At 36.9% G+C, this 24953-nt stretch overlaps 2 protein-coding genes across 2 annotated transcripts; one reads left to right on the forward strand and one right to left on the reverse strand.

Annotated features, from left to right (window-relative positions):
- Positions 1–1040: 1040 nt before the first annotated feature.
- On the reverse strand, positions 1041–23676 carry LOC136201945 (8-amino-7-oxononanoate synthase-like). The gene is made up of 11 exons (XM_065992334.1): positions 23347–23676; positions 23143–23273; positions 21385–21492; positions 19936–20174; positions 19812–19853; positions 19522–19609; positions 19164–19297; positions 12135–12223; positions 6486–6636; positions 4781–4849; positions 1041–1355 (listed from the first exon to the last, which is right to left on the reverse strand). The coding sequence occupies exons 1-11, from the start codon at positions 23585–23587 to the stop codon at positions 1229–1231; spliced, it is 1419 nt and encodes a 472-aa protein (XP_065848406.1). The 5' UTR covers positions 23588–23676; the 3' UTR covers positions 1041–1228.
- LOC136201946 (uncharacterized) lies at positions 6643–9109 on the forward strand. Its single transcript, XM_065992335.1, has 2 exons — positions 6643–8618; positions 8940–9109. The coding sequence occupies exons 1-2, from the start codon at positions 7949–7951 to the stop codon at positions 8951–8953; spliced, it is 684 nt and encodes a 227-aa protein (XP_065848407.1). The 5' UTR covers positions 6643–7948; the 3' UTR covers positions 8954–9109.
- Positions 23677–24953: the final 1277 nt, after the last annotated feature.

Genomic DNA, 24953 nt, shown 5'->3' on the forward strand with positions numbered 1-24953 from the left:
GCCGTAATTTTTATTTCTAAACGGTTAATTCGAGTTACCCACAATCATCAACAAATTTTTTTTGGGATTTATTCATGCGAGCGTGAGGTAATCACGCCTCACCACAGGGTGAGGCGTGATTACCTCACGCCCGCGTGCCGAGAGAGGTATTTTTCCTCCATTTCCCACCTCAAAGCCTCAAAGGGTATTTTCGTCCTTTCACGAGGCTAGAGGTGGGAAATTGAGGCTATGTTTAACAACACCCTTTTTGTATGGTTTTTTTTTTTGGGTAAATTTCAAATAAACCCCTGTGGTTTTTTATGGAACTACATTTTCGATTTTCGAAAATCATCTTTTTTAGAACTTTCTATCTCTAAACATTAACTTTCTCTCACTTTACCAAAAAACATCTAAATAATCTCAAAATAAAAAAGTTGAAGAATTAAAGTTGTTTAGAATATTAGTAGTTCTTAAAATATGTCATTTTTGAAGTCGTTAATGGTGATTTTAATAGTATCAATCGAAAAAGTCCTTATTTTGCTAAAGTTGAAAACCTCAATCATCGTTTTGACAAAAAGTAAACCACAGTTCTTTATCTGAAATTAGTGAAACCACATGGGTTTTATTTGAAATTTACTTTTTTATTATTATTATTATTTCATAGCATATACTATGGATTTGAGGAGCTTCACTTTTCTGCAGAGTTCAATGCTGGATTTCATAGATACTCCAATGAGTTTAAGTGTAGAAGTTCAACTGTTAATAGTTCTGACAGAAAAATATTGTTATCCATACTGACATGATATTTTCATATAATTTAATAATTGATGATATTTTAAGAAACTTTAATTATTCGTAAAGTTTGTGCTTTTTAAATTATTTGTAAGGGCATATGAATCGTTCTTAAGTAAGAGCATGAATTAATGGTTATATTAAATGTTTTTTAAGGTAAATAGGTGTTAGATTAGAATTTAATGGTTATATTAAAGAGTTCTAAGTTAATTATTTTCTTTGTATAATTATACAATATTAAGAACGATTATTTTCTGAGTAAATATACATGATCTATAATTTTACTTAATTTATTTGCTTCCGAAGCGAAGCGAGGGTATCCCTTTAGTCATTATATAAACACAAATGCCAGATTTGAACTTGGCAATGAAATAAATACATCAACTCCAATATGATAAAATAAAATAAAAAAATATAATTAATATGATGCTAATATCTCATTTGGTGCTTTAATCTCCTACAGTCTAGCATACCCTGTTAAGTTGTGTCCGCCAATCTCTTGTAGATTGATGCAACTTGATAGTGCAGCTATCAATTCCTTCAAATCATCTTCTGAGTGAGTTGCACATAGTGTCACTCGTAGTCTATAATTTTATTTAAAAAAAAACATAAAATTAGATTAATTACATCTATAGTCCTCAAACTATACTAAAAAGAGCAAAATTTCCATAATATTTTAATTCTCGACAGGAACAAAAAATGTATTGCTGGATTAATTCGGTGTTAATGTTAATTTAGTACATTGAGCTATTTTAGGGTAGTATACAATCGATAATTGTGACCTGTCAATGCGAGATCAACACACCATGTTAGCAATATGATCTCCATAAAAGTCAAACATGCTGACGTGGCTCGTTAACTGTGTTGACTGGCCAACTTTGACTTTTATGGATGTCAAATTGCTAGAGTGGCATGTTGACTTCGCATTGACCAGTTACAATTATTGGTTGTACACTTTAGTGAGAGATCACCAAAAAATTGTATATTTTAGTGTGCAAAATTGAAAGTTGTACACCAAAGTGTGAAATAGAACAAATGTTGTAGACCACGTATGTAATTTACCCGCTATTTTATGGGTAAATTACACCATGACCACGAAACTTTACTCATTTTTACAATATGGCTACTAAATTTTAAAAACGTAATATAAAAGTCACTTAACTTTAAGTTTTCTAACATTTATGACCACTAAACTTCAATCAAAAATAACCATTGACGACATCAAAATAAAATAAAAAATTTCTAAGAATTGATGATATTCTAAGAAACTTTAATTATTCAAAATTTTCATTATGAGCTCATTTAAGTGTTGTTTGGTTAGAAGAGAGAAAATGCATTTAAAAAAAAAAGAAAACTCCAAGGATTGTGATTTTGGAAACAAAAATGTGGTTTAAAGAACATTTCTACTTTAAGTTAATTAATTGTTATTTTGAGGTGTTAGTTAATGTTTAGTGATTATAATGTTAGAAAGTATAAAGTTGAGTGGCTTTACGTTACGTTTTGAAATGGTCATATCATGAAAAATTGGTTACACTGTTAAAAAAGAAAAAGCAAAGTTCAGTTTAAGGTAAATTGCATCCATGGCTCATAAACTTTCTCTCACTTTCATTATGGTTTATGAATTTTAAAATTAGAAGTTATGGCCCTTGATTTTACATTTTACTAACATTATGGCTCCTTTTACCGTTGAGCACGATGACCAATAGCATGTAATTCTTTATTATAAAGCTATCGTATATTATATTAACTTTAATTCTTAAACTTTTGGTTTTGAGATCGCTTGTGTGTTGTTTGGTTAGGAGAGAGAAAACAGTTGTTTAGAGAGCGCTCTGAAAATGGTGATTGAAAAATTGCAACGTGGTTCCACTAGAAATGTGTTGTTAACAACTTTAATTTTTTTAACTTTTCCATTTTAAGATCGGCATTGATCATTTGGATTTGGGTAACGGTAAACATGGTCATTACTGTAATAAAGTGCAAAGTTCAGGGACCATAACGCTTGATTTTAAAGTTCAGGAGTCATAATGAAAGTAATAGTAAAGTTTATGCGCCATAGGGAAAAAGAAAAGTACAAAAATAAACTATTATGGTATGCTCAGTTTATGAATACAGTTTCATGGTTTAAAAACCAGAGTCTTAGGATTATAAAGTTTGGAGCTAAAGGATCTGTGAGTCAATTTTTCAATCAAAAAATAGTTGTGGTTTAGTTAATTTCTATGAAGCACCGACACGGGTGCGGACACGGAAAACGGCATTTTTAGAAAATATGAGACACGGATGCGGCGGGATACGGCAAATTCTATATAATTAATTATATATATATTAGATATAAAATATATATAAAAAACTTGCTAAATCACAAAACAAATCGAAGAAGGAAGAGAAAGAAGCTTTAAGCGTTTATAATCGCGATACACAGGTGAGAATTAGATGTAGTTTAGGTTTTTTTCTTGTCAAATTTTGTAATTGAACCATAGGTTTTAAAAGATTAAAAAAAAACCCTAAACTTTTACATATTTTCACCATTAGCCGAGTCCCCGCCGTGTCCCCCGAGTCCCTACCGTGTCACTGCCGAGTCCCATCCGTGTCCCATGTCACCGCCGAGTCCCCGAGTCCGGGGAGTCCGACACGGCCACGGCGACCCCGGGGAAGAGTCTGTGCTTCATAGGTTAATTTGCAAAGTTGGGCCTTATATATGAGATAATTTACAAAATCAAGCTATTTAAATTACTTAAAATAGCTCATTTTTAAGGTAAAAAACTCACCACAACAAATTTTTTATGAAATATCCGAGTTTGCAAACTACACAAACCAGTAGACCCTATTTGTAAACTTTTAAACCACCGGACTGTCTTTACAAATCGGCTAAACCACAAAGTGCACAATATATGCCAAGAAATAAGGTAAATTACATCCATGGCTACTCAACTTTGCTCATTTTCACGATATTACCACTAAATTTCAAAACATAACATAAAAGTCACTCAACTTTACACTTTCTAACATTATGGTCACACAACTTTAATTAATGCCTCAAAATGACTACTCATGATCTTAAAATGAAAATATCCAAGAATTAAAGTTGTTTAGAACCACAATTACCATGTAACCACATTTTTCACTTTCCAAAATCATTTCCATTTTGAGATCCCCAACAGTCATTGTGAGACGTTAATTAAAATTTAGTGGTCATAATGTTATGTTACATTTTGAATTTTAGTGACCATATCGTAAAAATGAGTAAAGTTCACATACCATGGGTGTAATTTACTCCAAAAATACACTAAATTGATTAAGAAAGAAAAAAGTCTCAGCCTGAAACCATTAAGGTCCCGTTTGGTATGCCGTAATGTAATGTAATGTAATCAAGGTCGTAATGTAATCAAAGTTATAATGTAATGGAATGGAATAGTGATTCTATTACCATGTTTGGTTGACAATTATGATGGAATGTAATAATCATTACAATACTTATATTTTCCTAATTAAATGCAATCATAAAATTTTATTTACATAATTAAAATCAAAGAAAAACATGGCAAACGTGAAAAGCACGAAAAATGTGAAAAATCAAATCGAAATCAAATACAAAATTAGATTAATCGAAATCAATAATTAGTATATAGTTTTTCGCTTTTTCATATTTATCTTTTTACATTTTTCTCGTTTCTTTTAATTTCCATTTTCAACATTTTTCACCGTTTTTCTATTTTCTCCTTTTTCGGTTTTTCATTTTTCGCATTTTTTCGTTTTTTTTTTCATTTTTTTCGTTTTCAATTTTCATGTTTTTCTACTTTTTGCGTTTTTTTACAAGAATGAGATGTAAGATTGAGAGGTGAGATTTGAGAAATGAGATGTTAAATAACAATGTAATGAGAATTCAAGTCATTTTTCTATGTAATGAGGATTACAAGATTTCTACAACAAAATTTAATTCAAGATTTTCTCATTCCATTACGAAGGTCATTACATTTTACCAAACGAATAATGAAAGATAGGATAAAAAAACCTGCACGAGTTTGGAGGCACTGTTGGAGGCCCGATGGGAATAACATGAAAACCACATTTCAACAAGTACCTGATCCATGTCAAATTAGAAGAGTCAATTGCTGCTGGACAAATAGAAAGCATTCCGAGGCATTTTATCATTCTGATTTGATTTCAGTGGATTGAGTACTATATCTTTTATTTCGATACATTAAGTTTTTAATCTTTTTATTTTATTTATTTATTCTTTTTTTTATTTTTTATTTTTTTTTAATTTTTATTTTTTTCATTAAACGCCTTTTGACTAGAAAAGTAATCTTTAAACATAAAATTCAGTGAATAAAACGTTATTTGCAATGTTATTAGAACCGAACCGGACATCGAACCGGATTTGTAACTGGATCACGGGTCACTTGGTCAGATTAGATGGCTTGGATTGGTCGGATGACGTAATAAATAAATAAATAAATATATATTTTTTAATTTAATTTAAATTATTAAATTTATTAAGAGCTTTAAATTTTATTTTATGTATATTTAAAATTTAAATACCAAGTAAATTTTGTTTATATTGTAAAGATCAATTAAATTTTTAATAATATTTATTAAAATATATAAAAAAATAAATACTAAATAATATTTTAAGTTTTAAATTTTTAGTATTAGTATAATATAGGGGAAAGTTCAAATAGAACCCCTGTGGTTTCACTAATTTTCAGATAATGGACTGTGGTTTACTTTTTGTCAAAACGAGGACTGAGGTTTCACACTTTTAATAATGCTATTAAAACTATCTTTAACGACATGAAAATAAAAATTTTCAAGAATTAAAGTTGTTCAATGTCATATTTTCTATGGAACTACATTTTCGATTTTAGAAAATCATCTGTTTTTGGAACTTTCTCTCTCTAAACATTAACTTTCTCTCTCTTTACCAAACATCATCTAAATAATCTCGAAATAAAAAAGTTGAAGAATTAAAGTTGCTTAGAATATTAGTAGTTCTTAAAATATGTCATTTTTGAAGTTGTTAAGGGTGATTTTAATAGAATCAATCGAAAAAATCCTTATTTTGCTAAAGTTGAAAACCTCAGTCCTCGTTTTGACAAAAAATAAACCACAGTTCTTTATCTGAAAATTAGTGAAACCACAGGGGTTTTATTTGAACTTTACCCTATAATATATAACTATATAGTGTTGTTATTAAACATAGGTTGAAAGCTAGCTTAGTGGTAAGGTGTTTATTGTCATAGCTAATGGCCTAGGTTCGAATCCCTCCTACATATTTATTTTATTTAACTAAATATGGATGAATGATTAACCGGACCAAACCGCTCAACCAGACCGGTTCACGGTCGAACCGGTTGACCCGGTCGGTTCACACGGTTCAGTCCGGTTTATTCAGTCTCAACTGGACCGGACACCTGACCGGTTCGTGTTCGAACCGGCCGGTCCAGTCCGGTTTTCACTATGTTCCTCATGAGTTTCATCAAGATTTTCACAAGGTTCCACCAAGGTAAGAGTTGGTGAAACTAAGAGTTATTGTGTGTATATAAAGTTTCAAGACAGCTTCAGAATAGTTATTATTTATGTACTATGAGAAGCCTCGGTGAAACTTGGTGAAAGTCACGATGCTTTTTGCCTAATTTAAATGTATAGAAGAAAGTCATGATGAAAGTCATGATGCTTTTTGCCTAATTTAAATGTGTAGAAGAAAGAGAGAGAACCGGCTAGCTTCGAGGGCTTTCTCTTCACTCCCTATAATAAGGGAAACAATATGACTTGTGATAGGGATTCCAGTTAAAGCCTGAAACTCTTGCACTCTTTTCCAAACCGCCCGTCTACGCCACACTTCCTTTCTTGCTACAATTACTGCAGCTGGCAGATCACGGTTTTAAGGATTAAGTTTCTGATTATTTATGAAACATATCTTTAATATGAATGTCAAAAACAAGTATGCATGCTTAAGGCATTTCCAAAGACTCTAGATGGACCTTCGGCACTCTTATATGTTTAGTTGAATTGAAAGTTTGGCTCAAAAGTGCCATGTCAACTTCAAAGCGTGGAAAATCAACAAATAAGAGTGTCGGAGGTCTAAAATTGGAGTTCTTATATTAAGCACTGGGTCTTCCATGTCACTCTGAGGACCCCAATTCACATTTGGACACGTGTATTGTGACCCCACGTAATAATTAAAATAGTGGGACCTCTTATAATATACGTGGATCCATATTACACGTGTCAAAATATGTATGGAAGGTCTTCCATTTGACATGGAGAACCGGGGTACTTCTAATAATTTGCCCTAAAATTGACGAGTTTTAGGTATCTCATAAGTTTCAAGTTGTTGGAATATAAACTGCTGCTGTACACCAAAATAAACTGTTAATATTCCGTTAGTTAACAGTTCTTTCCTTTCCTCCTTTCCTCTGTTATAGTATAGGTTTCATATCTGTTAAAATGTTGTACTATATAAACACGCTTATACGTGTTATTTTCCAATAAGATGAAATATAATTTACAATTGTAATTGTTTTCTTCATGGTATCAGAGCACTAGAAATAGATCCAGTGACTCATTGAATTTTCTCTCGCTACTCTCTCTCTACCAGTTCATGAAACGATTTGAAAAGAAGAAACCTATTTGTAGGCTTTACAATCTGAAAAGATGTCTTCCAAAACTCCAGATTCAAGCAAAAATGGATCTAAACACAGCGATTCAAACAACAATGAAGAAATACCTAGTTCTGATGATTCTGAAGTTCACAACCATCGCAAATCGCAGAGTATGCATCATTTCGATAATCCTGGCTTAGTTCTAGTTAGCACATTGCTAACTGGACAAAACTTCATTTCTTGGAAACGATCGATGCTTCTAGCACTGATTGCCAAAAGAAAAACAAATTTCATTTTGAAAAATCAAGTTCCTGATGATGATACATCAGCAGAGTACATACGATGGAAGGAAGAAGACGATCTCGTCTTCTCATGGATCATCAACTCTCTATCTCGTGAATTAGGAGATGTATTTCTCTTTTCACCATCATCTTATGAACTTTGGAAAAAAATTGAGCAAAGATATGGAGATAGCAACAGTCCTCTGATTTTTCATTTGCGTCGAGAGATTTGTGCAGTTCATCAAGGATCGCTTACGTTAGCTCAATTTTTCAACAAAATTAAGAGGCTATGGGATGAATATGCTGCTCTTAAGCCCATTGTGGTTTGTAAATGTGGAGGATCTCGCAAAATCGCAAAAGATGTGTCACGCAGAGCAATTGATGCAGTTTCTCTCTGGTCTCAGTTCTGAGTTTGATCATGTGCGTGATCAAATACTTTTGCTAGATCCGCTACCTATTGTAAATCGTGCTTATTCAATGTTATTGCGCATTGAAAAACAACGTGATGTCAGTTTTCATGAAACACAAGCAGATTTTGCTAATATTACTACTGGAGGTCACAAAACACAAAATGCAAGGTCTGCAGCAACAAAGAACTACAGATCTACTTCTAATTCGTCTAATTCTCGCACAGGATTCAAGCGAAAGGAGGATAAATTTTGTCATCATTGTAAGAAAGGAGGACATGAAAAGCATGAATGTTTTCATTTGAAAGGTTATCCGGAGTGGTACAAGGGAAGAAGAGTTTCAGGAGTTCAAGGATCTCGAAATCAACAGGCCAATTTTACTCAAGAAGGATCTACTCCACTTGATAATACTGACTCAGATTCTGATGATTCTGGTAACACACAGATGGTCAAACAGTTAGTGCAGAAGGAAATCACCAAATTAATGAAAGGCAAAACAGTTGATTCTGGTGGAGGAACGGGTGCAGATTTTTCTGCTTTTGCAGGCGCTTGTGCAGGTAAGCATACTTCCACTAAATCTCAAGATAATATTTTGAATTTATGGTGGATAGTTGATTCTGGTCCCACAGCACACATGAGCAGTGCTTGTGAGAAAATGGACAATGTAGTGCAATTAGCTGTTCCTTGAAAGGTATTTTTGCTAGATGGGTCAGTCAAACAAGTCACTCATATTGGAGAAATGATATCTAGTACTGGTTTCACATTAAAGAATGTTTTCTACATTCCACAGTTCAAATATAATCTGTTATCAGTTAGTCAGTTACTTAAGAGAACAACAGTTAGAGGTCAAATTTTTGTCTAAGAAATGCATTTTGCAGGGCCAGAATTCTGAGAAGATTCTAGCTGTTGGCAGGATACATAATGGTCTCTATTATGTATCTGACATTTCATTTGCTAGGGAGCATGGGGAGAATGAAGGAGTTGTGCATGCAGGCTTGACATCTGATATAGATACTAAGAATAATGTAGAGCTTTGGCATAAAAGGTTAGGTCATATGACTATTGAAAAGCTAAAGCATATTTGTATTACATCCAAACAAGTAAGAAGTTCATTTTGTAGCAGTCACATTAAATCAATAAGAGCTTTTGCTTTATTACACATTGACTGTTGGGGGCCTTATAAAAGAAAATCATTGTCAGGGGATAGATTCATGTTAACCATTGTTGACGACATGTCTAGAGTTATTTGGACTATTTTGTTCAAAACCAAAGATCAGGTACCACGTCTAATTGAGAAGTTCATTAATATGGTTAGGACACAATTTGGAGTATCAATTCAACAAATAAGAACCGACAATGGCACTGAATTTGTGAATCAGTCAATGAGGCAAATGCTAGATAAGTTTGGGATCTTACATCAAAAGACATGTACCTACACTCCGTAGCAGAATGTAGTAGAACGTAGGCACAGATCTTTGGGAACTGTGGCAAGGATTTTATTACAACAGGCACAGTTATCCAACAAATTTTGGGGTGAAGCATTGTTGCATGCTACATCACTTCTAAATGTGTCACCAACTAAAGTGTTAAATTGGCAAACACCATATGAAGTTTTGTATGGGAAGAAACCTGTTTATGATAGGTTTAGGGTGTTTGGTTGTCAAGGACATGTCCTAACTCTCCAGCCTAAGAAAGACAAATTTGCTGCCAAATCTCATAAATGTGTTTATTTAGGAGATTCACCATGACAGAAGGGTTGGAGGATGTATAATGTTAATACTCAACAAATTGAAGTATCTAGAGATGTTAAATTTCTAGAAAATGTTTTTCCTTATGCATCTAACTCTTCAATCAAATTATCTACAGATGACAATTTTTTCCCACATTGCCTAGTCTTGTCTCTAATGATTCTGTCATAATAGAAGAAGAAAAGAAGAATTGCAGTGTGGAGACACTTCCTGCAGAATCTGAGGATTTGCATAGTCCATTGCCAAATGACAGAGTTACCTCAGAAAATATCAATAGTCCTAATAGTTCTAATTCTTCAAGTTCTAGAAGTTCTAGCTCTTCACAGTCAGTCAACACTTCTAATAACTTATTACCACAAGTACAAAATTCAAGTAGAAGACAGTCTAACAGAGTTCAGAAGAAGCCTGTATGGATGAGTGATTTTCTGATCAATCAAGCTCAACATAGCAGTACAGATACAACAAATGTCTTTACGTGGTCTGCTGATCACACAGCCTTTTTGAGCAACATAGCCAAAATTCAAGAGCCCAAGACATATAGAGAGGCACAAGGAGATCCTAACTGGGAAGCAGGAACTGCTTTGGAAGCAAATAACACATGGGTTTTAGTTTCCTTACCTAAAGGAAAGAGGCCTATCTCATCTAGATGGATATTCAAAGTTAAGTATGCAACTGATGGCACTATTTCCAGATACAAAGCAAGGGTTGTAGCAAGAGGACAATATGGAGTAGATTACCATGAGAGCTATTCACCAGTTACTAAGGTTGTAACTGTCAGAGTTTTCCTAGCTTTGGCAGTTGCCAAAGGATGGCCAATTCATCAAATTGATATCAACAATGCATATTTGCATGGGTCAATTAATGAAGAACTTTACATGATTCCACCATAGGGGTATCACAAGGCACAGAAAGGTCAAGTATGCAAGCTAGATAAGTCTCTTTATGGCTTAAAGTAGGCAGTGTGGAACAAAGCTTTTTCTAAGCAACTTATTCAACTTGGATTTGTGAAGTCTATTCATGATTATTGTCTTTTTACAAAGACTACTGCAACTGATTTTCTTGTAGTAATTGTCTATGTAGATGATGTGTTACTGACTGGAACTTCAATTAATCTCATTCAACAGGTGAAAGATCATCTTAAGTAATGTTTTACTATAAAGGATATGGGAGAGGCCAAATTTTTTCTTGGCATTGAACTTGCTAGATCACAACAAGGGTTGGTCATATCACAGACCAAGTACATTCATGACTTAATTCAAGATGCGGGCTTGAATGAAGCAACATCAGTAATTAATCCTTTTCAAACAGGTGTACAATTGACTGGCGAGTCAGAATTGTTTGCTCAACCTGACAGATATAGAAGAATAGTAGGAAGGCTTCTATACTTAGGGTTCACACGCCCGGATATAGCCTACATCACACAGCAATTGAGTCAGTACATGGGTGCTCCTACTCAATTACAAATGAATGCTGCTCTTTATGTCCTTAGATACCTAAAGGGTACTCAAACTAAAGGGCTTTTCTATGCAGCAGACTCAAATACAAGGCTATTGACAGCCTACTGTGATTCTGATTGGGGGAGATGTAAAGTAACAAGGAGGTCTATTACTAGGTATTGTGTGTTTTTAGGTTCATCTCTAGTGTCATGGAAGTCTAAGAAGCAAAGCACGGTTAGTAGAAGTTCTGCAGAGGCAGAATACAGAGCTATGGCTACAACTACATGTGAAGTAAAGTGGTTAAGCTATATTTTAGGAGAGTTTAAAATTGCACCAGTCATTGCTATACCTTTGTACTGTGATAATCAGACAGCCATACATGTTGCTGCTAACCCGGTCTTTCATGAAAGAATGAAACATGTGGACCTTGATTGTCACATAGTTAGAGAGCATTTGATGGAAGGCTTAATATGCACCCCATATATTTCAACAAATAGCCAATTGGCCTATTTACTTACTAAACCCTTAACTGGTATACAAATGGCTACTGCATTGATCAAGATGAAGTTATTTACTGTTGGTACAACTATATCTTGAGGGGAGGCTGTTGGAATATAAACTGCTGCTGTACACAAAAATAAACTGTTAATAATTATGTTAGTTAACACCTCCTTTCCTCTGTTATAGTATAGGTTTCATATCGGTTAAAATGTTGTACTATGTAAACACGCTTATACATGTTATTTTCCAATAAGATGAAATATAACAATTACAATTGTAATTGTTTTCTTCACAAGTATAAGTTCAGGGTACCAAAAGGTAAAAAGCGACAAGTTCAGGCGTGTAATTTATATATTAAGCCAAAAAACCCGAAATTATATAGATTTACCATGAGCAGCAGCAACAACTGGGACTGGGGTTGAAGTTGAAAATACAAATGAGCGGCCCCTTGTTTGTATAAGTTTTTTCCACTTTTTGCTGTTCATATAGAATCAACATAACAAGAGTGTTGGTAATGATAACTAGAGCATTAAATAAATAGATAGATTGTAAATAAAGCTAGGCTCTAGTTGGGCATACAGGATTGGTCGGAGATTAATCGGGGATTAATCAACTTTGTATTTTTATATTTTCTTATATAAATGCAATTAAAAATGTATTATACTATTTAAACATAATAATATAAAATGATTTAATATAGAAAAACATGTATATTAGTACACATAGTTATTAAAGGTGCATGGGTCCAGAAGCCTTTGCCATGGCGAGACAATACGCACTTGCAAAAACAAAAATTATAAAACTATAAAACTAACATAAAAAAGCAATGAATACTAAATCATGACAATATTGTTAAGCATAAATAAATTTTAAAATGCAAAATAAAACCCATGTTAGAAAGCTAAAGTTGAATATTAAAGCCTAAGTTCTAATCCCGATCAAAACTCTCCAAATTCATCACTCATGTTGAATTCAAATTCCCCTTGACTGCTTTGTTTTTGTTTGAATTTGTTTTATGTGTTTTGTTCTACTAAACTTCTTCCTCTTATAATAAGACTATGTCGCTTCCTCTTCTAATTAATTCAAACATATAATCTCTCTCTTCCTTTTTGATATTTGTTTTTTTTCTCATTTGGGACCCTTCAGAACACTTGTTCCAAATATGTAACCGTCATAAAAACCATATAATTGCCCCTATGTCACCAAGGCGCGCCTTGGTGCGCCTTTGGCAACTGCCCTTTGGCACAAAATGGCGAACCAGGCGTGCGCCATGGCGTTTGCACCACGCCATGAGGGTGTCATGGCGCTAAGGCCTGCGCCAGGCGCCAAAGGCGAGCCTTTAATAACTATAACATATATCTTTAAAAATGTGTAAAAAAACTATTTCAACTACAATATCATCGAAACAATTGAAATAAGTAAAAATAATGTCCATAAGTAATATTATTAACCGAAAACTATGAAACACTATCCTTAAAGTCTTCAACCATTGATAGCAAAAGGGCCAGGCCTGAGATAATGGGGGCTGGGCCTAAAGTTTTGAGAGTTTATGAAAGGAGGAAAAGAAAGAATGGTGTCGTGGCAGGCTAGGTTGGTTTTGAAAGTGAGTAAGAGTCTGTCCTGTAGTGAGGATATATAATAAGAGGTAGGTTGTTTTTGAGGGGGCGTATGTTTAGTTATTTTGGGACCTTTCTGTTGTCACAAAGGTCTGTGAGGGGACATTGTCCCTGGGGTAGTTTATCACTGTAGAGATTCCTTTCTACTATTTTATTCATCAATATACTAACAGCTCCATTATCTTTCTTTTATTGTTCTATTATTGATCCCTGAGCTTACAAATTCCTATCATTGGTCCGACCTGCCGGATGTCCAATACCAGCGGCGAGATGGATCCGAAGGTCCAAGACAGGTTTGATGCTACTGCTGTTAGGATTGTTGGTGTGGAGAAACAAATTTCTGGGGTGGGAAGTCAGGTAACTCGACTGTCACAAAACATGACTTCCATGGAACTCTCAATGGATGAGATTAAAGTTCAGTTAGCTAACCTGGCAAGGAAGATGGATGTGCTGACCGGAGAGAGTGAAGAAACGGTCTCTGCTGGCCGGAAGCCACAGGCAGCGAGTACGACAGGAAGCGGCGGAAGAGCGATGATATTGGGTCCAAATCAAACACAGCAGGTTCGACGCCAACTAGCTATGGCTCCAACCACTCCTAGCTCAAGTGGAGGAGGACCACCATTCGATAATCATTTGGGCGGCCGGAAAGTGAAGTTGCCCCTATTTGACGGTGTGGACCCTAAGGGGTGGCTCACCAGGGCAGAAACCTATTTCCGTATTAACCAGACGCCGGAGGAAATGTGGATTTCAAACGCCGAGATTTGTATGGAGAGTTCGGCAATAAATTGGTTTTCGGTATTACAGGAATCGTCCCCACTGCTGTCTTGGGACGTTTTCAGGGAGGAACTCCTTCAACGTTTCAGTTCCCTTGATATTCAGAATCCTTATCAAGAGTTAGCTGCGATGAAACAAACCGGAACGGTGATTGAGTTCATAGAATACTTTGAAAGAGTGGCTTCACTGGTTCCCCGTCAACCAGAGCTGCAATATGTGGGTTATTTCGTCAACGGTTTGAAGGAAGAGGTTCGAGACAAGGTGTTGATGCACAACCCTAGTTCTCGCCTAGAAGCTATGAGACTCGGACGGACGGCCGAAGCCACGATTTACAGGGAAAGGGGCGGCGCCGGAAATTCCAGAGGAAGGAGTTGGAATGCTCAAGATAAACGTCCGTACTCTCTCTTGAATTATGGTACAGGAAATGGGCCTAATAGGGCAGGAAATACATCAGGCCCAAGTTCACCTAGGTGGGATGGTTCAGAGGTAAGAAATTTTAATGGCCCAAGAGCTGATTCTTCTAGAGCCTCATCTCTTTCTTCTACTGCAAACACTTCAATTCTAAAAAACAGGGGCACCAAACATATTACCCAAAGAGAGTGGGATGAACGCAAAAGAAAAGGGCTTTGTTTCAGATGCTCCCAACCTTACTCACCACAACATCGATGTGCAGAGGGAAAGCTCCATATCCTGTTATTGGCCGACGATGAAGACGTGGACGCCGACGGTGAAATTGTATTGGCAGAAGCAGTTCCCTCAGGTGAGGATGAGGAAGCCGAGATCGTTAGAGGAGAATGTCATGTATTAGAGCGTAACGGCTCGATTGAGTACAATGATAGTGAACTCAAGACCTTTAAGGTCATAGGGGAGATCCAAGGTATTCCGATTTCAATTTTGGTGGATAGTGGTGCCACCCATAATTTTATCTCCAAATCCCTGGTGAAATATTTGGGGCTTCCAACTGATGAAGGCAGAGAGATCAGCATCAGGTTAGGCGATGGTCACACAGTAAAGATCACAGAACATTGTCCATTGATCAAATTGTGAATGGGTTCCTTCAATTGTCAGGTCAGGGCTCTAACTTTTGAATTGGGGAAGCTTGATTTAATTCTAGGAATTGAATGGTTACGGACCCTAGGAGAAGTCAGTCACGATTGGGGACAGCGAAAGATGAAGTTTTGGCAAAACGGGCAATTGATTGAGTTGGTAGGAAGAATGAAAATGGGGAGCGAGTCGATTACACCGCTAAACTGTTTGCTGGAGGGCGAGGAGAATGATATGATCATTGGGAAATCAGTCCATTCTCAAAATCCACATGAACTCACTGAGTCTCAATTGGGAAGCTTGAAGCTGATTCAAGAGAAATTTGAAAAGATCTTCAGAGAGCCCCGAGGACTACCACCTCCGAGGAGAAATTCTCACGCCATAACCTTAATACCAGGAAGCGGTCCGGTATGTGTCCGCCCATATCGATATCCGCACCACCACAAAGACGAAATACAAAGGCAAGTTGCAGACATGCTGGAACAGGGCATTATTCGCCACAGCTGCAGTGCATATTCTAGCCCGGTCTTATTGGTTAAGAAGAGGGATGAGTCGTGGAGGTTGTGTGTAGATTACCGAGCTTTGAATCGGGTAACCGTGCCCGATAAGTATCCAATTCCCGTGGTGAATGAACTCCTTGACGAACTTCATGGTTCTCACTACTTCTCGAAGGTTGATTTGAAAGCCGGATTCCATCAAATTTTAATGAAGGTCGAGGACGTTGAGAAAACAGCCTTCCGGACACACGATGGCCACTATGAGTACTTGGTAATGCCGTTTGGATTGACAAACGCCCCCGAAACATTTCAAGCCACAATGAATGAAATCTTCAGACCATATTTGCGGAAATTTATCTTGGTCTTCTTCGACGATATTCTGATATTTAGTCCGGATTGGGAGACTCATTTGCACCATGTCGAGATTACTCTAGGTATACTTATGAGGCAGCAGTTCGTGGCTAATTACAACAAATGCCAATTTGGAGGGAGATCGGTAGAATATCTCGGTCATATTATTTCTGGAGAGGGCGTAGCTATGGATCCCACAAAGGTTGAAGCAGTAATATCGTGGCCGGTTCCAAAATCAGTAAAAGGCGTACGGGGATTCCTCGGATTAACCGGGTATTATCGGAAATTTATTGCCAATTACGGCAAGATTGCTCGACCTCTCATGGAGCTGACAAAGAAGGACGGTTTCCTATGGACTGGGTCATCTCAGCAGGCCTTTGAGGCATTGAAAGCAGCACTTACTACGGCACCAGTTTTGGCCTTGCCTAATTTTGAAGAGGTATTCGATATAGAGTGCGACGCCAACGGAAGAGGAGTGGGGGCTGTCCTAATGCAACAGTGTAGGCCAATTGCTTTTTTCAGTAAGGCATTAACAGACAGGAATTTATCAAAGTCAGCTTACGATAAAGAGATCATGGGGTTAGCTCTCGCAATCCAACACTGGCGAACGTACCTCCAAGGCAGAAAATTCCGAGTCTTCACTAATCAGAAAAGTTTGAAGCATCTCCTTAGCCAGCGAATTACTACCTGCGATCAACAAAATTGGGTAGCAAAGCTCCTCGGGTACCAATTTGAAATTTTTTACAAGCCTGGCAAGTTGAACTCAGCAGCAGACTCTCTTTCGCGAAGGGGGGATGAAGGGGAATTTGGTACTATGATTGCATCCTATCCACAGTGGGAAGATGGAGCTCAATTAATCAAAGAGGCCGAGAACGATAAATATTTGAATAAGATTCGGGCAGATTTACAGGCTGATCCTCTTTCCCGGCCGGGATTTCAAATTAACAATGGAATTCTTCTCTATAAGAACAGGTTAGTTATCTCTGCTCAGTCATCTCAAATCCTAGCCTTATTGAACGAGCATCATTCCTCTCCTACCGGGGGACATTCAGGTTTCTACAGAACCTATCGGAGGTTGGCGGCAAATATTTATTGGGTCGGAATGAGCAAGGTTGTCCAAGAATTTGTGAGAAATTGCGACGTCTGTCAGCGTTATAAGGCATCCACACTTGCACCAGCCGGGTTATTACAGCCTTTGAACATACCTGATGTAGTGTGGCAAGACATATCAATGGATTTTATCTCCGGTCTTCCGAAGTCAAAGGGTTTTGATACAATATTAGTGATTGTCGACCGGCTGAGCAAATATGCACACTTTGTACTCCTCAAACATCCCTACTCCGCTAAATCCATTGCGGATGTTTTTGTAAAAGAGGTGGTGAGGCTCCATGGTATTCCGGTAACAATAGTAAGTGATCGGGATCCCGTATTTATGAGTAAATTTTGGACTGAGTTGTTTCAGTTGCAGGGTACTGTTCTAAAAATGTCTTCCGCTTATCACCCCGAGACGGATGGACAAACGGAAGTAACGAATCGCTGTTTAGAGACCTATCTCAGATGCTTTGCAGTAGAACAACCCCGTACGTGGTCTTATTGGCTTCCGTGGGCCGAATATTGGTTCAACACTTCTTTTCATATATCTACGGGTATGTCACCCTTCGAGGTGGTTTACGGGAGGAAGCCCCCGACTCCTCTTCAATTTGTTCCCGAAGAAATCAAAGTAGAATGGGTTGCTAGGGAATTGAATGATCGAAAGGAGGTTCTATCACAATTGAAGTTCAATTTGGCCAAGGCACAAGACGCTATGAGGCGACAGGCCAACAAACACAGGCGGGATGTGTCGTTTGAGGCAGGTGACTGGGTCTTTCTGAAGTTACGACCCCATAAGCAGCAGTCGGTGGTTAGAAGAGTGAATCAGAAACTTGCAGCTCGGTTTTATGGTCCTTTTCAAGTCAAACGCCGCATCGGACCAGTTGCTTATGAGCTGCAACTCCCAAAGGGCTCCAAAATTCACCCTGTGTTTCATGCATCAATGCTGAAGCTAGCCAACAAGCCTCGTGCAGTAGAAGCATCTCTACCAGAAGGTTTCGAAGTTTCAATGAATGAGGCTAGCGCTCCAGAATCGATCCTCTCCTCTAGGAAAGTTCGACGTGACGGGGAAGACATCAACCAGCTGCTTGTTAGATGGGAAGGTCGCAGTGTTGAAGAAGCTTCCTGGGAGGATGAAGTTACCATCAAAACTCAGTTTCCTGACCTCAGTCTTGAGGACAAGACTGATTTTCATGAGGGTGGTAGTGATAGCAAAAGGGCCAGGCCTGAGATAATGGGGGCTGGGCCTAAAGTTTTGAGAGTTTATGAAAGGAGGAAAAGAAAGAATGGTGTCGTGGCAGGCTAGGTTGGTTTTGAAAGTGAGTAAGAGTCTGTCCTGTAGTGAGGATATATAATAAGAGGTAGGTTGTTTTTGAGGGGGCGTATGTTTAGTTATTTTGGGACCTTTCTGTTGTCACAGAGGTCTGTGAGGGGACATTGTCCCTGGGGTAGTTTATCACTGTAGAGATTCCTTTCTACTATTTTATTCATCAATATACTAACAGCTCCATTATCTTTCTTTTATTGTTCTATTATTGATCCCTGAGTTTACAAATTCCTATCAACCATATCATGGAAACAAGTAGAGAATGCAATTAGACAAAAATATCCGAAATAATAAACACAATTCACCAAAAAACAATGCCAAAATGTTCAAAAGCGAATTATAATAAAGCAAAGAACCAGAATAATAATGGAAAAGAAAACATTTTTTGTTTTTATGCCGCCAGGCAGCCCCTAAGCAACTTCTAGGTGGCCAAGAAACAGCCAGAGGGCCTAAGCGGGGAAAATCGAAACAGATTCTTGATTTTGAGCGCCTAAGTGAGACCTAGGTGGTCCAGGCGGCTTTGTTCTTGAAAACTGTTGAGTGGTTATGATTCTAAAAGAGTAACACCCGAACAAAGTTCCATTCCAATGTTTCAAATAAGAAAAAAGTAAAAATGGATCAGATATGATAAGAAAAATTCATTTCCTTCAAAGATGTTGAAGCACATCTTCTATCGCCTTATGTCTATTCTGCTAAATCAGTAAACACTAGAGTCTTACCTGCAAGCTATAAATCCACCGTGGCAACCAGCTGCCTTACTTAGAGTTCCAACACATATGTCAACGTCTTCTTCACAATTGAACTCCTCAGCAACTCCTCCTCCATTTTTGCCACATATAAAAGTTCCATGAGCCTGAAAGAAACTACTCTCAGCAAGTTTATTTCTTTTGCAATTACGCATAGTTTCTCCGAATATTTGAGCCGACTATTACTACTTTATATAGACACTAGTCAATCATATTGGAGTATAACACCTTTTCTTGTATCAGATTAAGTACAGCCCTCAAATAAGCCTTGGGTGTACCAAATAGCTCAAAAAAGCTGTCCATTTATCATTCAACCTTCAAAACAACTTACATCATCAATGACTAGCAAAAAACCATGCTTCTTGCGAAGTTTAGCCAGCTCAGACATCGGTGCAAAGTCTCCGTCCATGCTAAATAAGCTGCAAGAACATAATTAGCACTTCAGTAGGCTTATACATACGATCAAAGTGGCTGAAATTGTAGGTTTACTCTACATTCTTAAATCTCATTCTTCATAGATTTTGCTCAACAGCAGGGTGTTCGAACTTGTACAGTTCTTGAGTAAATAGTTGGAGCAAATATAGAAGAATGTATCAAACTCTAGTAGTCAGGAATACTAACCTATCAGTGACAACAACTTTCTTCTTCAACATACTTTTTGATCTGTCAAAGATAACACACCTTGAATGACCAAAGAAGAATTGAAACACAATTTTATAGTTGTCACAAAGTGTTTAGGACTTACAATAGTGAACTAAGATGAGACATGTCACAATGTCTATACACATGAACTTCTACATTCTGTTGCCGTTCAGCAAGATGAATGCCATCAATTATTGAAGCATGGTTAAGTGCATCTGAAAATATTGCGACCTTTTCTTTCTTCAGAGATATTTCAGGTGAAACCAAGAGAGAACTTATGTTTCCAAGAGCTACCATCACTGCCATATTAGCAGCAAACCCTGTAGGACAAAGAAGACAATCCTAGAGTATAAATTAGGATTGGATATGCATCAGTTTTCAGTTGAATATCCTACATGTTAAAAGGTAGATATTTTATAGAATTTAGCCTCAAAGGAATCAAAGAATTGAACTATTTTGATTTCAATAAAAAAATTTATACTTTTTATCTGTGATGTGGATGATAGATTACATCTGATAAGGCAATTGTAAAATGAACAGCTTGCATTATTTTCCTTTGGCTCGAGGGGACCCCAGGCCTCCGGGAACCACCCTAAGAGGGGTGGCTCAGCCCCGTCTTCACAAAACGAGGCTGCTGGGGGTGCAGATTTGCACCCCAGCTTTCGAAGTGTTTATTCGCCCCTGACCTTAATGATGTCTTGCTAACCCTTGAGCTTGTTTCATGTGACATGATCTATATTGCATGTACGCTTCTTTTTAGTAGCGTTTTTGCTTTCCGTGTTTGCGTCCATTTTCGTCTAAAGGCTATTTTATGAAGTTTATGTTTTAAAAATACTGATTCTCATGTCCATTTCCGTATCCGTTCAACATAGGACATGATTAGCCCCCTACTGCTACATAGGTGTATGCATGTATGTCTTGGACATGATTAATAGATCATTTTAAGCAAATTCAGGGAGATAATCACTTTAAGTAAGTTCAAGAGGGAAATCGGTTTTTTGGACCAAGTGTGGGGAACCCCTAATGTATTTAGCCAATATAAATACATGTCCAAGACATACATACACGTCGTCTCAAAAGTTAAACAATGTTGAATACATCAAAACCATCTAAATTTGGCCTTAAAAACGATTGGCCTGCTAAATTTGAAGGATCTCACTAACCACTTGAACTTGCTTAATGTGATATGATTAGCCAACTATTGCTGCTTGACAGAGTAGGAGGAAATTTGGGCAACTTGAAGCGTGTATCACTTGAAGCAAGTTCATGAAGCCAATAGGTCATTTTAAGCAAATTCGGGAAGCCAATAAATCACTTTAAGTAAGTTTAGGGGGATAATGGGTCACTTAAGCAAATTCAGAGGCCAGTAAATCACTTTAAGTAAGTTCAGGAGGCAAATGAAACATCATCAAAGTTCAGGAGGCGAATGACACATCGTCAAAATTCAGGATGCAATCGGTTTTTTTGGGTGAAGTTGAGGATACATATGCATTTAGCCTTTTTCAGGAGGCAACACTTGGTGTAAGGCATTCTGAATCATCTAGGAATATACCTCTTTCTTCTTCAAGTCTGCCAAGGAAGACTCAAGTAACCTGTGATAATTGGTGTATCCACAAACTAATGCAGAACCTCTTGGTCCCATTCCATCTTCTAGAGCTGCCTGATTTAGCATTAAGTTCAAAATCTCTTAAACCTTTCTGTATAGGACATGCTAAATAAATAATTAAGCCCCTAAACTTGTCAATTTTGGACCTTTGACACCATTATTTGTTGATTTGACAGAATTCAAAGCTGACAGGCATTGCCAAGTCAAACTTTTATCTAAACACATTTCATGTCATATCGTCAAAATAAGAGTACTCGAGCTCCAAAATTGACTAGTTACCTTTAGGTGTGTAATAAGTGCAAGTATAATTTCAGTGTGTCAAGCGGCAAAAAGCGTAACAAGTTTAGGTGTAATTATATACTAAGGAGATAAGGTATCAAAATAGCTTCAAGGTTTCTGGAGAATTGTCAATTAAATCCCAATGTACAAAATAACACCATTTTAGCCTCAATGTTTGTGTTGTGGTGCAATTATAGCCTGGGTAACAGAACTTGATGCCTCAACTTTTGTAAAATGGTACCAACTTAGCCCCGAGTTTCGTTATCTAGGCTATAATTGCACCATTTCACAAACATTGATGCTAAAATTGTGCTATTTTTTAGCCTCAATGTTTGTGAAATGGTGCAATTATAGCTTGGTGTTAAATATCCCACATTGCTTAATTGGAGAGTTATATGCCTCCTTATATGTGCGAGACAATCCTCTCCCTTTAAGGTGCCTTTTTAAGCGAGTTGGGCCTTTGTTTACAGGGCATAATTTATAGTATTCAATGTTGGGGTCCCCGATAATATTAGTGTCATGCACCAAATGAATTGGGCTTGAGGGAGATGTTTAAAAAGTCCCACATTGCTCAACTGGAGAATTACATGCCTCCTTCTATGTGTGAGGCAATCCTCTTTCTTTGAGGTATCTTTTGGGTGACTTAGGCCTTTGTTTACATGGTATTAGAGCCATGATATTCAATGTTGGGGCTCCGATTGATATTAGCATCACGCACCAAATGAATTGGACATAAGGGAATCATGTTAAATATCAAATATTGCTTAAGGGAATCTGTGTCGCTGACACGACTTGATTTTCACGGTTTTATATGATGGTTCATGTTAGCCGACCCCGAATCATTTCGGGACTAAGGCTTTGTTGTTGTTGTTGTATTGCTTAATTGGAGAGTCATATGCCTCCTTATATGTGTGAGTCAATTCTCTTCTTTTTGAGGTACCTTTTGGATGAGTTAGACCTTTATTTACACGCTATCAGAAGAACCATTGGTATTCAATGTTGGCCCTCCGCTGATATTAGATTTATGCACCAAATGAATTGAGCATGAAAAGGTGTGTTAAACATCCGATTATTACATGTTATCGGAGCCATGTTATTCAATGTTGGTCACTCGCTCATATAGACGTCACACACCAAGGCATGCTAAATATCCCACATTGTTAATTGGAAAGTTATATGCCTCTTATATATATATATATGAGGCAATCTTCTCCTTTGGGGTACCTTTTGGGTTGTGAACGAGCAATGATTTGGCTCCGAGTTCCCTTACCCATGGTTATAATTGCACCATTTCACAAATATTAAAGCTAAAAAAATAGCTAGAGCTAAATTGTCACTTCAGGAAAAACCGAACTTTAAGGCTAATTCGTTACCTTATTTCTACCAACAGCATATGAACATAAGAATAAGTAAACACCAACAAACCTTTGCAGCAGCCTTCCCAATCGTAGGATGTGAACTCAGTCCCAAATAATCATTACTAGAGAAAAGAAGTAGCTTCTTCGACTGCTCAACATTCAAATCACGTATTCCACCTCTACACACAATCTCATTTCCTGAACAAAACCAAAAAAAAAAATCACATTCCCTTCAAAAACGTATCAGAAAGTGAAAAATTCTGAACAATACCTGAACTGGGAATGTCAAGGAGCCATTTTTGAAATGTGGAGTCAGACATAGAGACATGAACAGAAGAACGATCCCAGTGCTGCATTTCATCAAACACCTCGTAATCATCGCTTGTGTTATGTTTTGGAAGGTAATTAGGTTCTTTGGAGAGGTAAATTGGTCTCAAAGACGCAAGTAGTTTTAGAGATTGAAGTTTTGAGAGTGCTTCGTCCACCCAGAAATCCCATGAATTCTTCTCCATTTTCAGAGAGTGCGCGTATGAGAGGAATGCGTAGGTGTCAGGTGTGACTGCTGTGCGCTGCTGGGTAGCTGAAGTAGTTGAGTTGGGACATTAAGAGGTGGAAAGGCTTTAAATACTGACGCTAAAGCATAATATTCAATTTTATTTTGGCGTAATAGTACTTCCCTAACCCCCAAATTGGTCATTTTACTCTCTCAACTCATCGAATGTCTTATTTACCCCATTAACTACATAAAAGTAATATTTCTCACCCTCTCAACTTGTCCATTTATCCCCCAACTTATAGAATATTCTATTCACCCCTTTAACTCCATAAAAGTGACATTTTTCACCCCTTACAATCCGTTTTCGAAACCTAAATTGATAATTTTTTTAAACGTTAAACCTATATTTATGTTATTTTGTAAGTGGAACCTAAATTGATACTTCCCCAAAAATCATAGGCATATTTTGGTACATTATCCCTACATATAATGTATTTAACTTGTTTATATTAATGTTCTTGTTATTTGTATTTTTTATTCATTCTTTCTCTTTTCAACTTTTTTTACTACTATAAAGAGATAAGAAATACTATTTTTATGGAGTTAAGAGTGTACATAAGATCATAAGTGGTGAGAAATACCACTTTTATGGAGTTAAGGGGATAAATAGGATATTCGATGAGTTGAGAATGGGTAAAATGACAAATTTGGACAAGTTAAGGGGGTAAGAAATGCCATTTTTATGGAGTCAATGGGGTAAATAGGACATTCAATGAGTTGGAGGGGTAAAATGATCAATTTGGACAAGTTAAGGGGCTGGAGAAGCATTAATCCTTTTATTTTTGAGTTAATTACAAAATGGGTTAATTACAAATTTGTGTCATTTTAAAATCTCATTTACATATTAAATCTTGTGACCACGGCTTCTATTCTCTTCCTTTAATATAAAATTTACCAATTGATTTTTATCAAAAAAAAATTACAAAGGTGGGAATCAAACACATACTCTCTTTAGTTGAAAGACAAAGTAATACCATTATGCTAGTTTGAATTTATTTATAATATGTAAAACATAAACAATTTATTTATAAAGGTAAAAAAAATTTGGGCCTCTCTCCGGCCTTGGGCCCTAGGCCGGCCCTGCTCCATGGCTGCAAAGCGTCAACAGCCACGTTTATTCTGAAGTGTGAACTCTTCTAAACCTCTTGATTTTTTAAAGTCTAGAACCAATTAGATATTGCAGCAATCTCAAGTTGTCGCTTCTCTTCTCGTTTATTTTTGTTCTTTTCTGATGCCTTCTGATCATGCTGCATATATAATTCGCCTTATCGAGTTGTCGCGTTGCATATATAACGCGACATAATATTTAAACTATTACTTGT

Source organism: Euphorbia lathyris, chromosome 8 (genome assembly GCF_963576675.1).
Source record: "Euphorbia lathyris chromosome 8, ddEupLath1.1, whole genome shotgun sequence".
NCBI lineage: Eukaryota > Viridiplantae > Streptophyta > Magnoliopsida > Malpighiales > Euphorbiaceae > Euphorbia > Euphorbia lathyris.

Coding starts and splice junctions, on each gene's coding strand:
- LOC136201946 (XM_065992335.1), top strand. CDS start 7,949: ATGAATATGCTGCTCTTAAGCCCATTGTGGTTTGTAAATGTGGAGGAT.
- LOC136201945 (XM_065992334.1), bottom strand. CDS start 23,587: ATGGAGAAGAATTCATGGGATTTCTGGGTGGACGAAGCACTCTCAAAA. Junction 19,854..19,935: donor TCTCATCTTAGTTCACTATT/GTAAGTCCTAAA, acceptor TATCTTTGACAG/ATCAAAAAGTATGTTGAAGA. Junction 12,224..19,163: donor GGTGGATTTATAGCTTGCAG/GTAAGACTCTAG, acceptor CTATATGAACAG/CAAAAAGTGGAAAAAACTTA.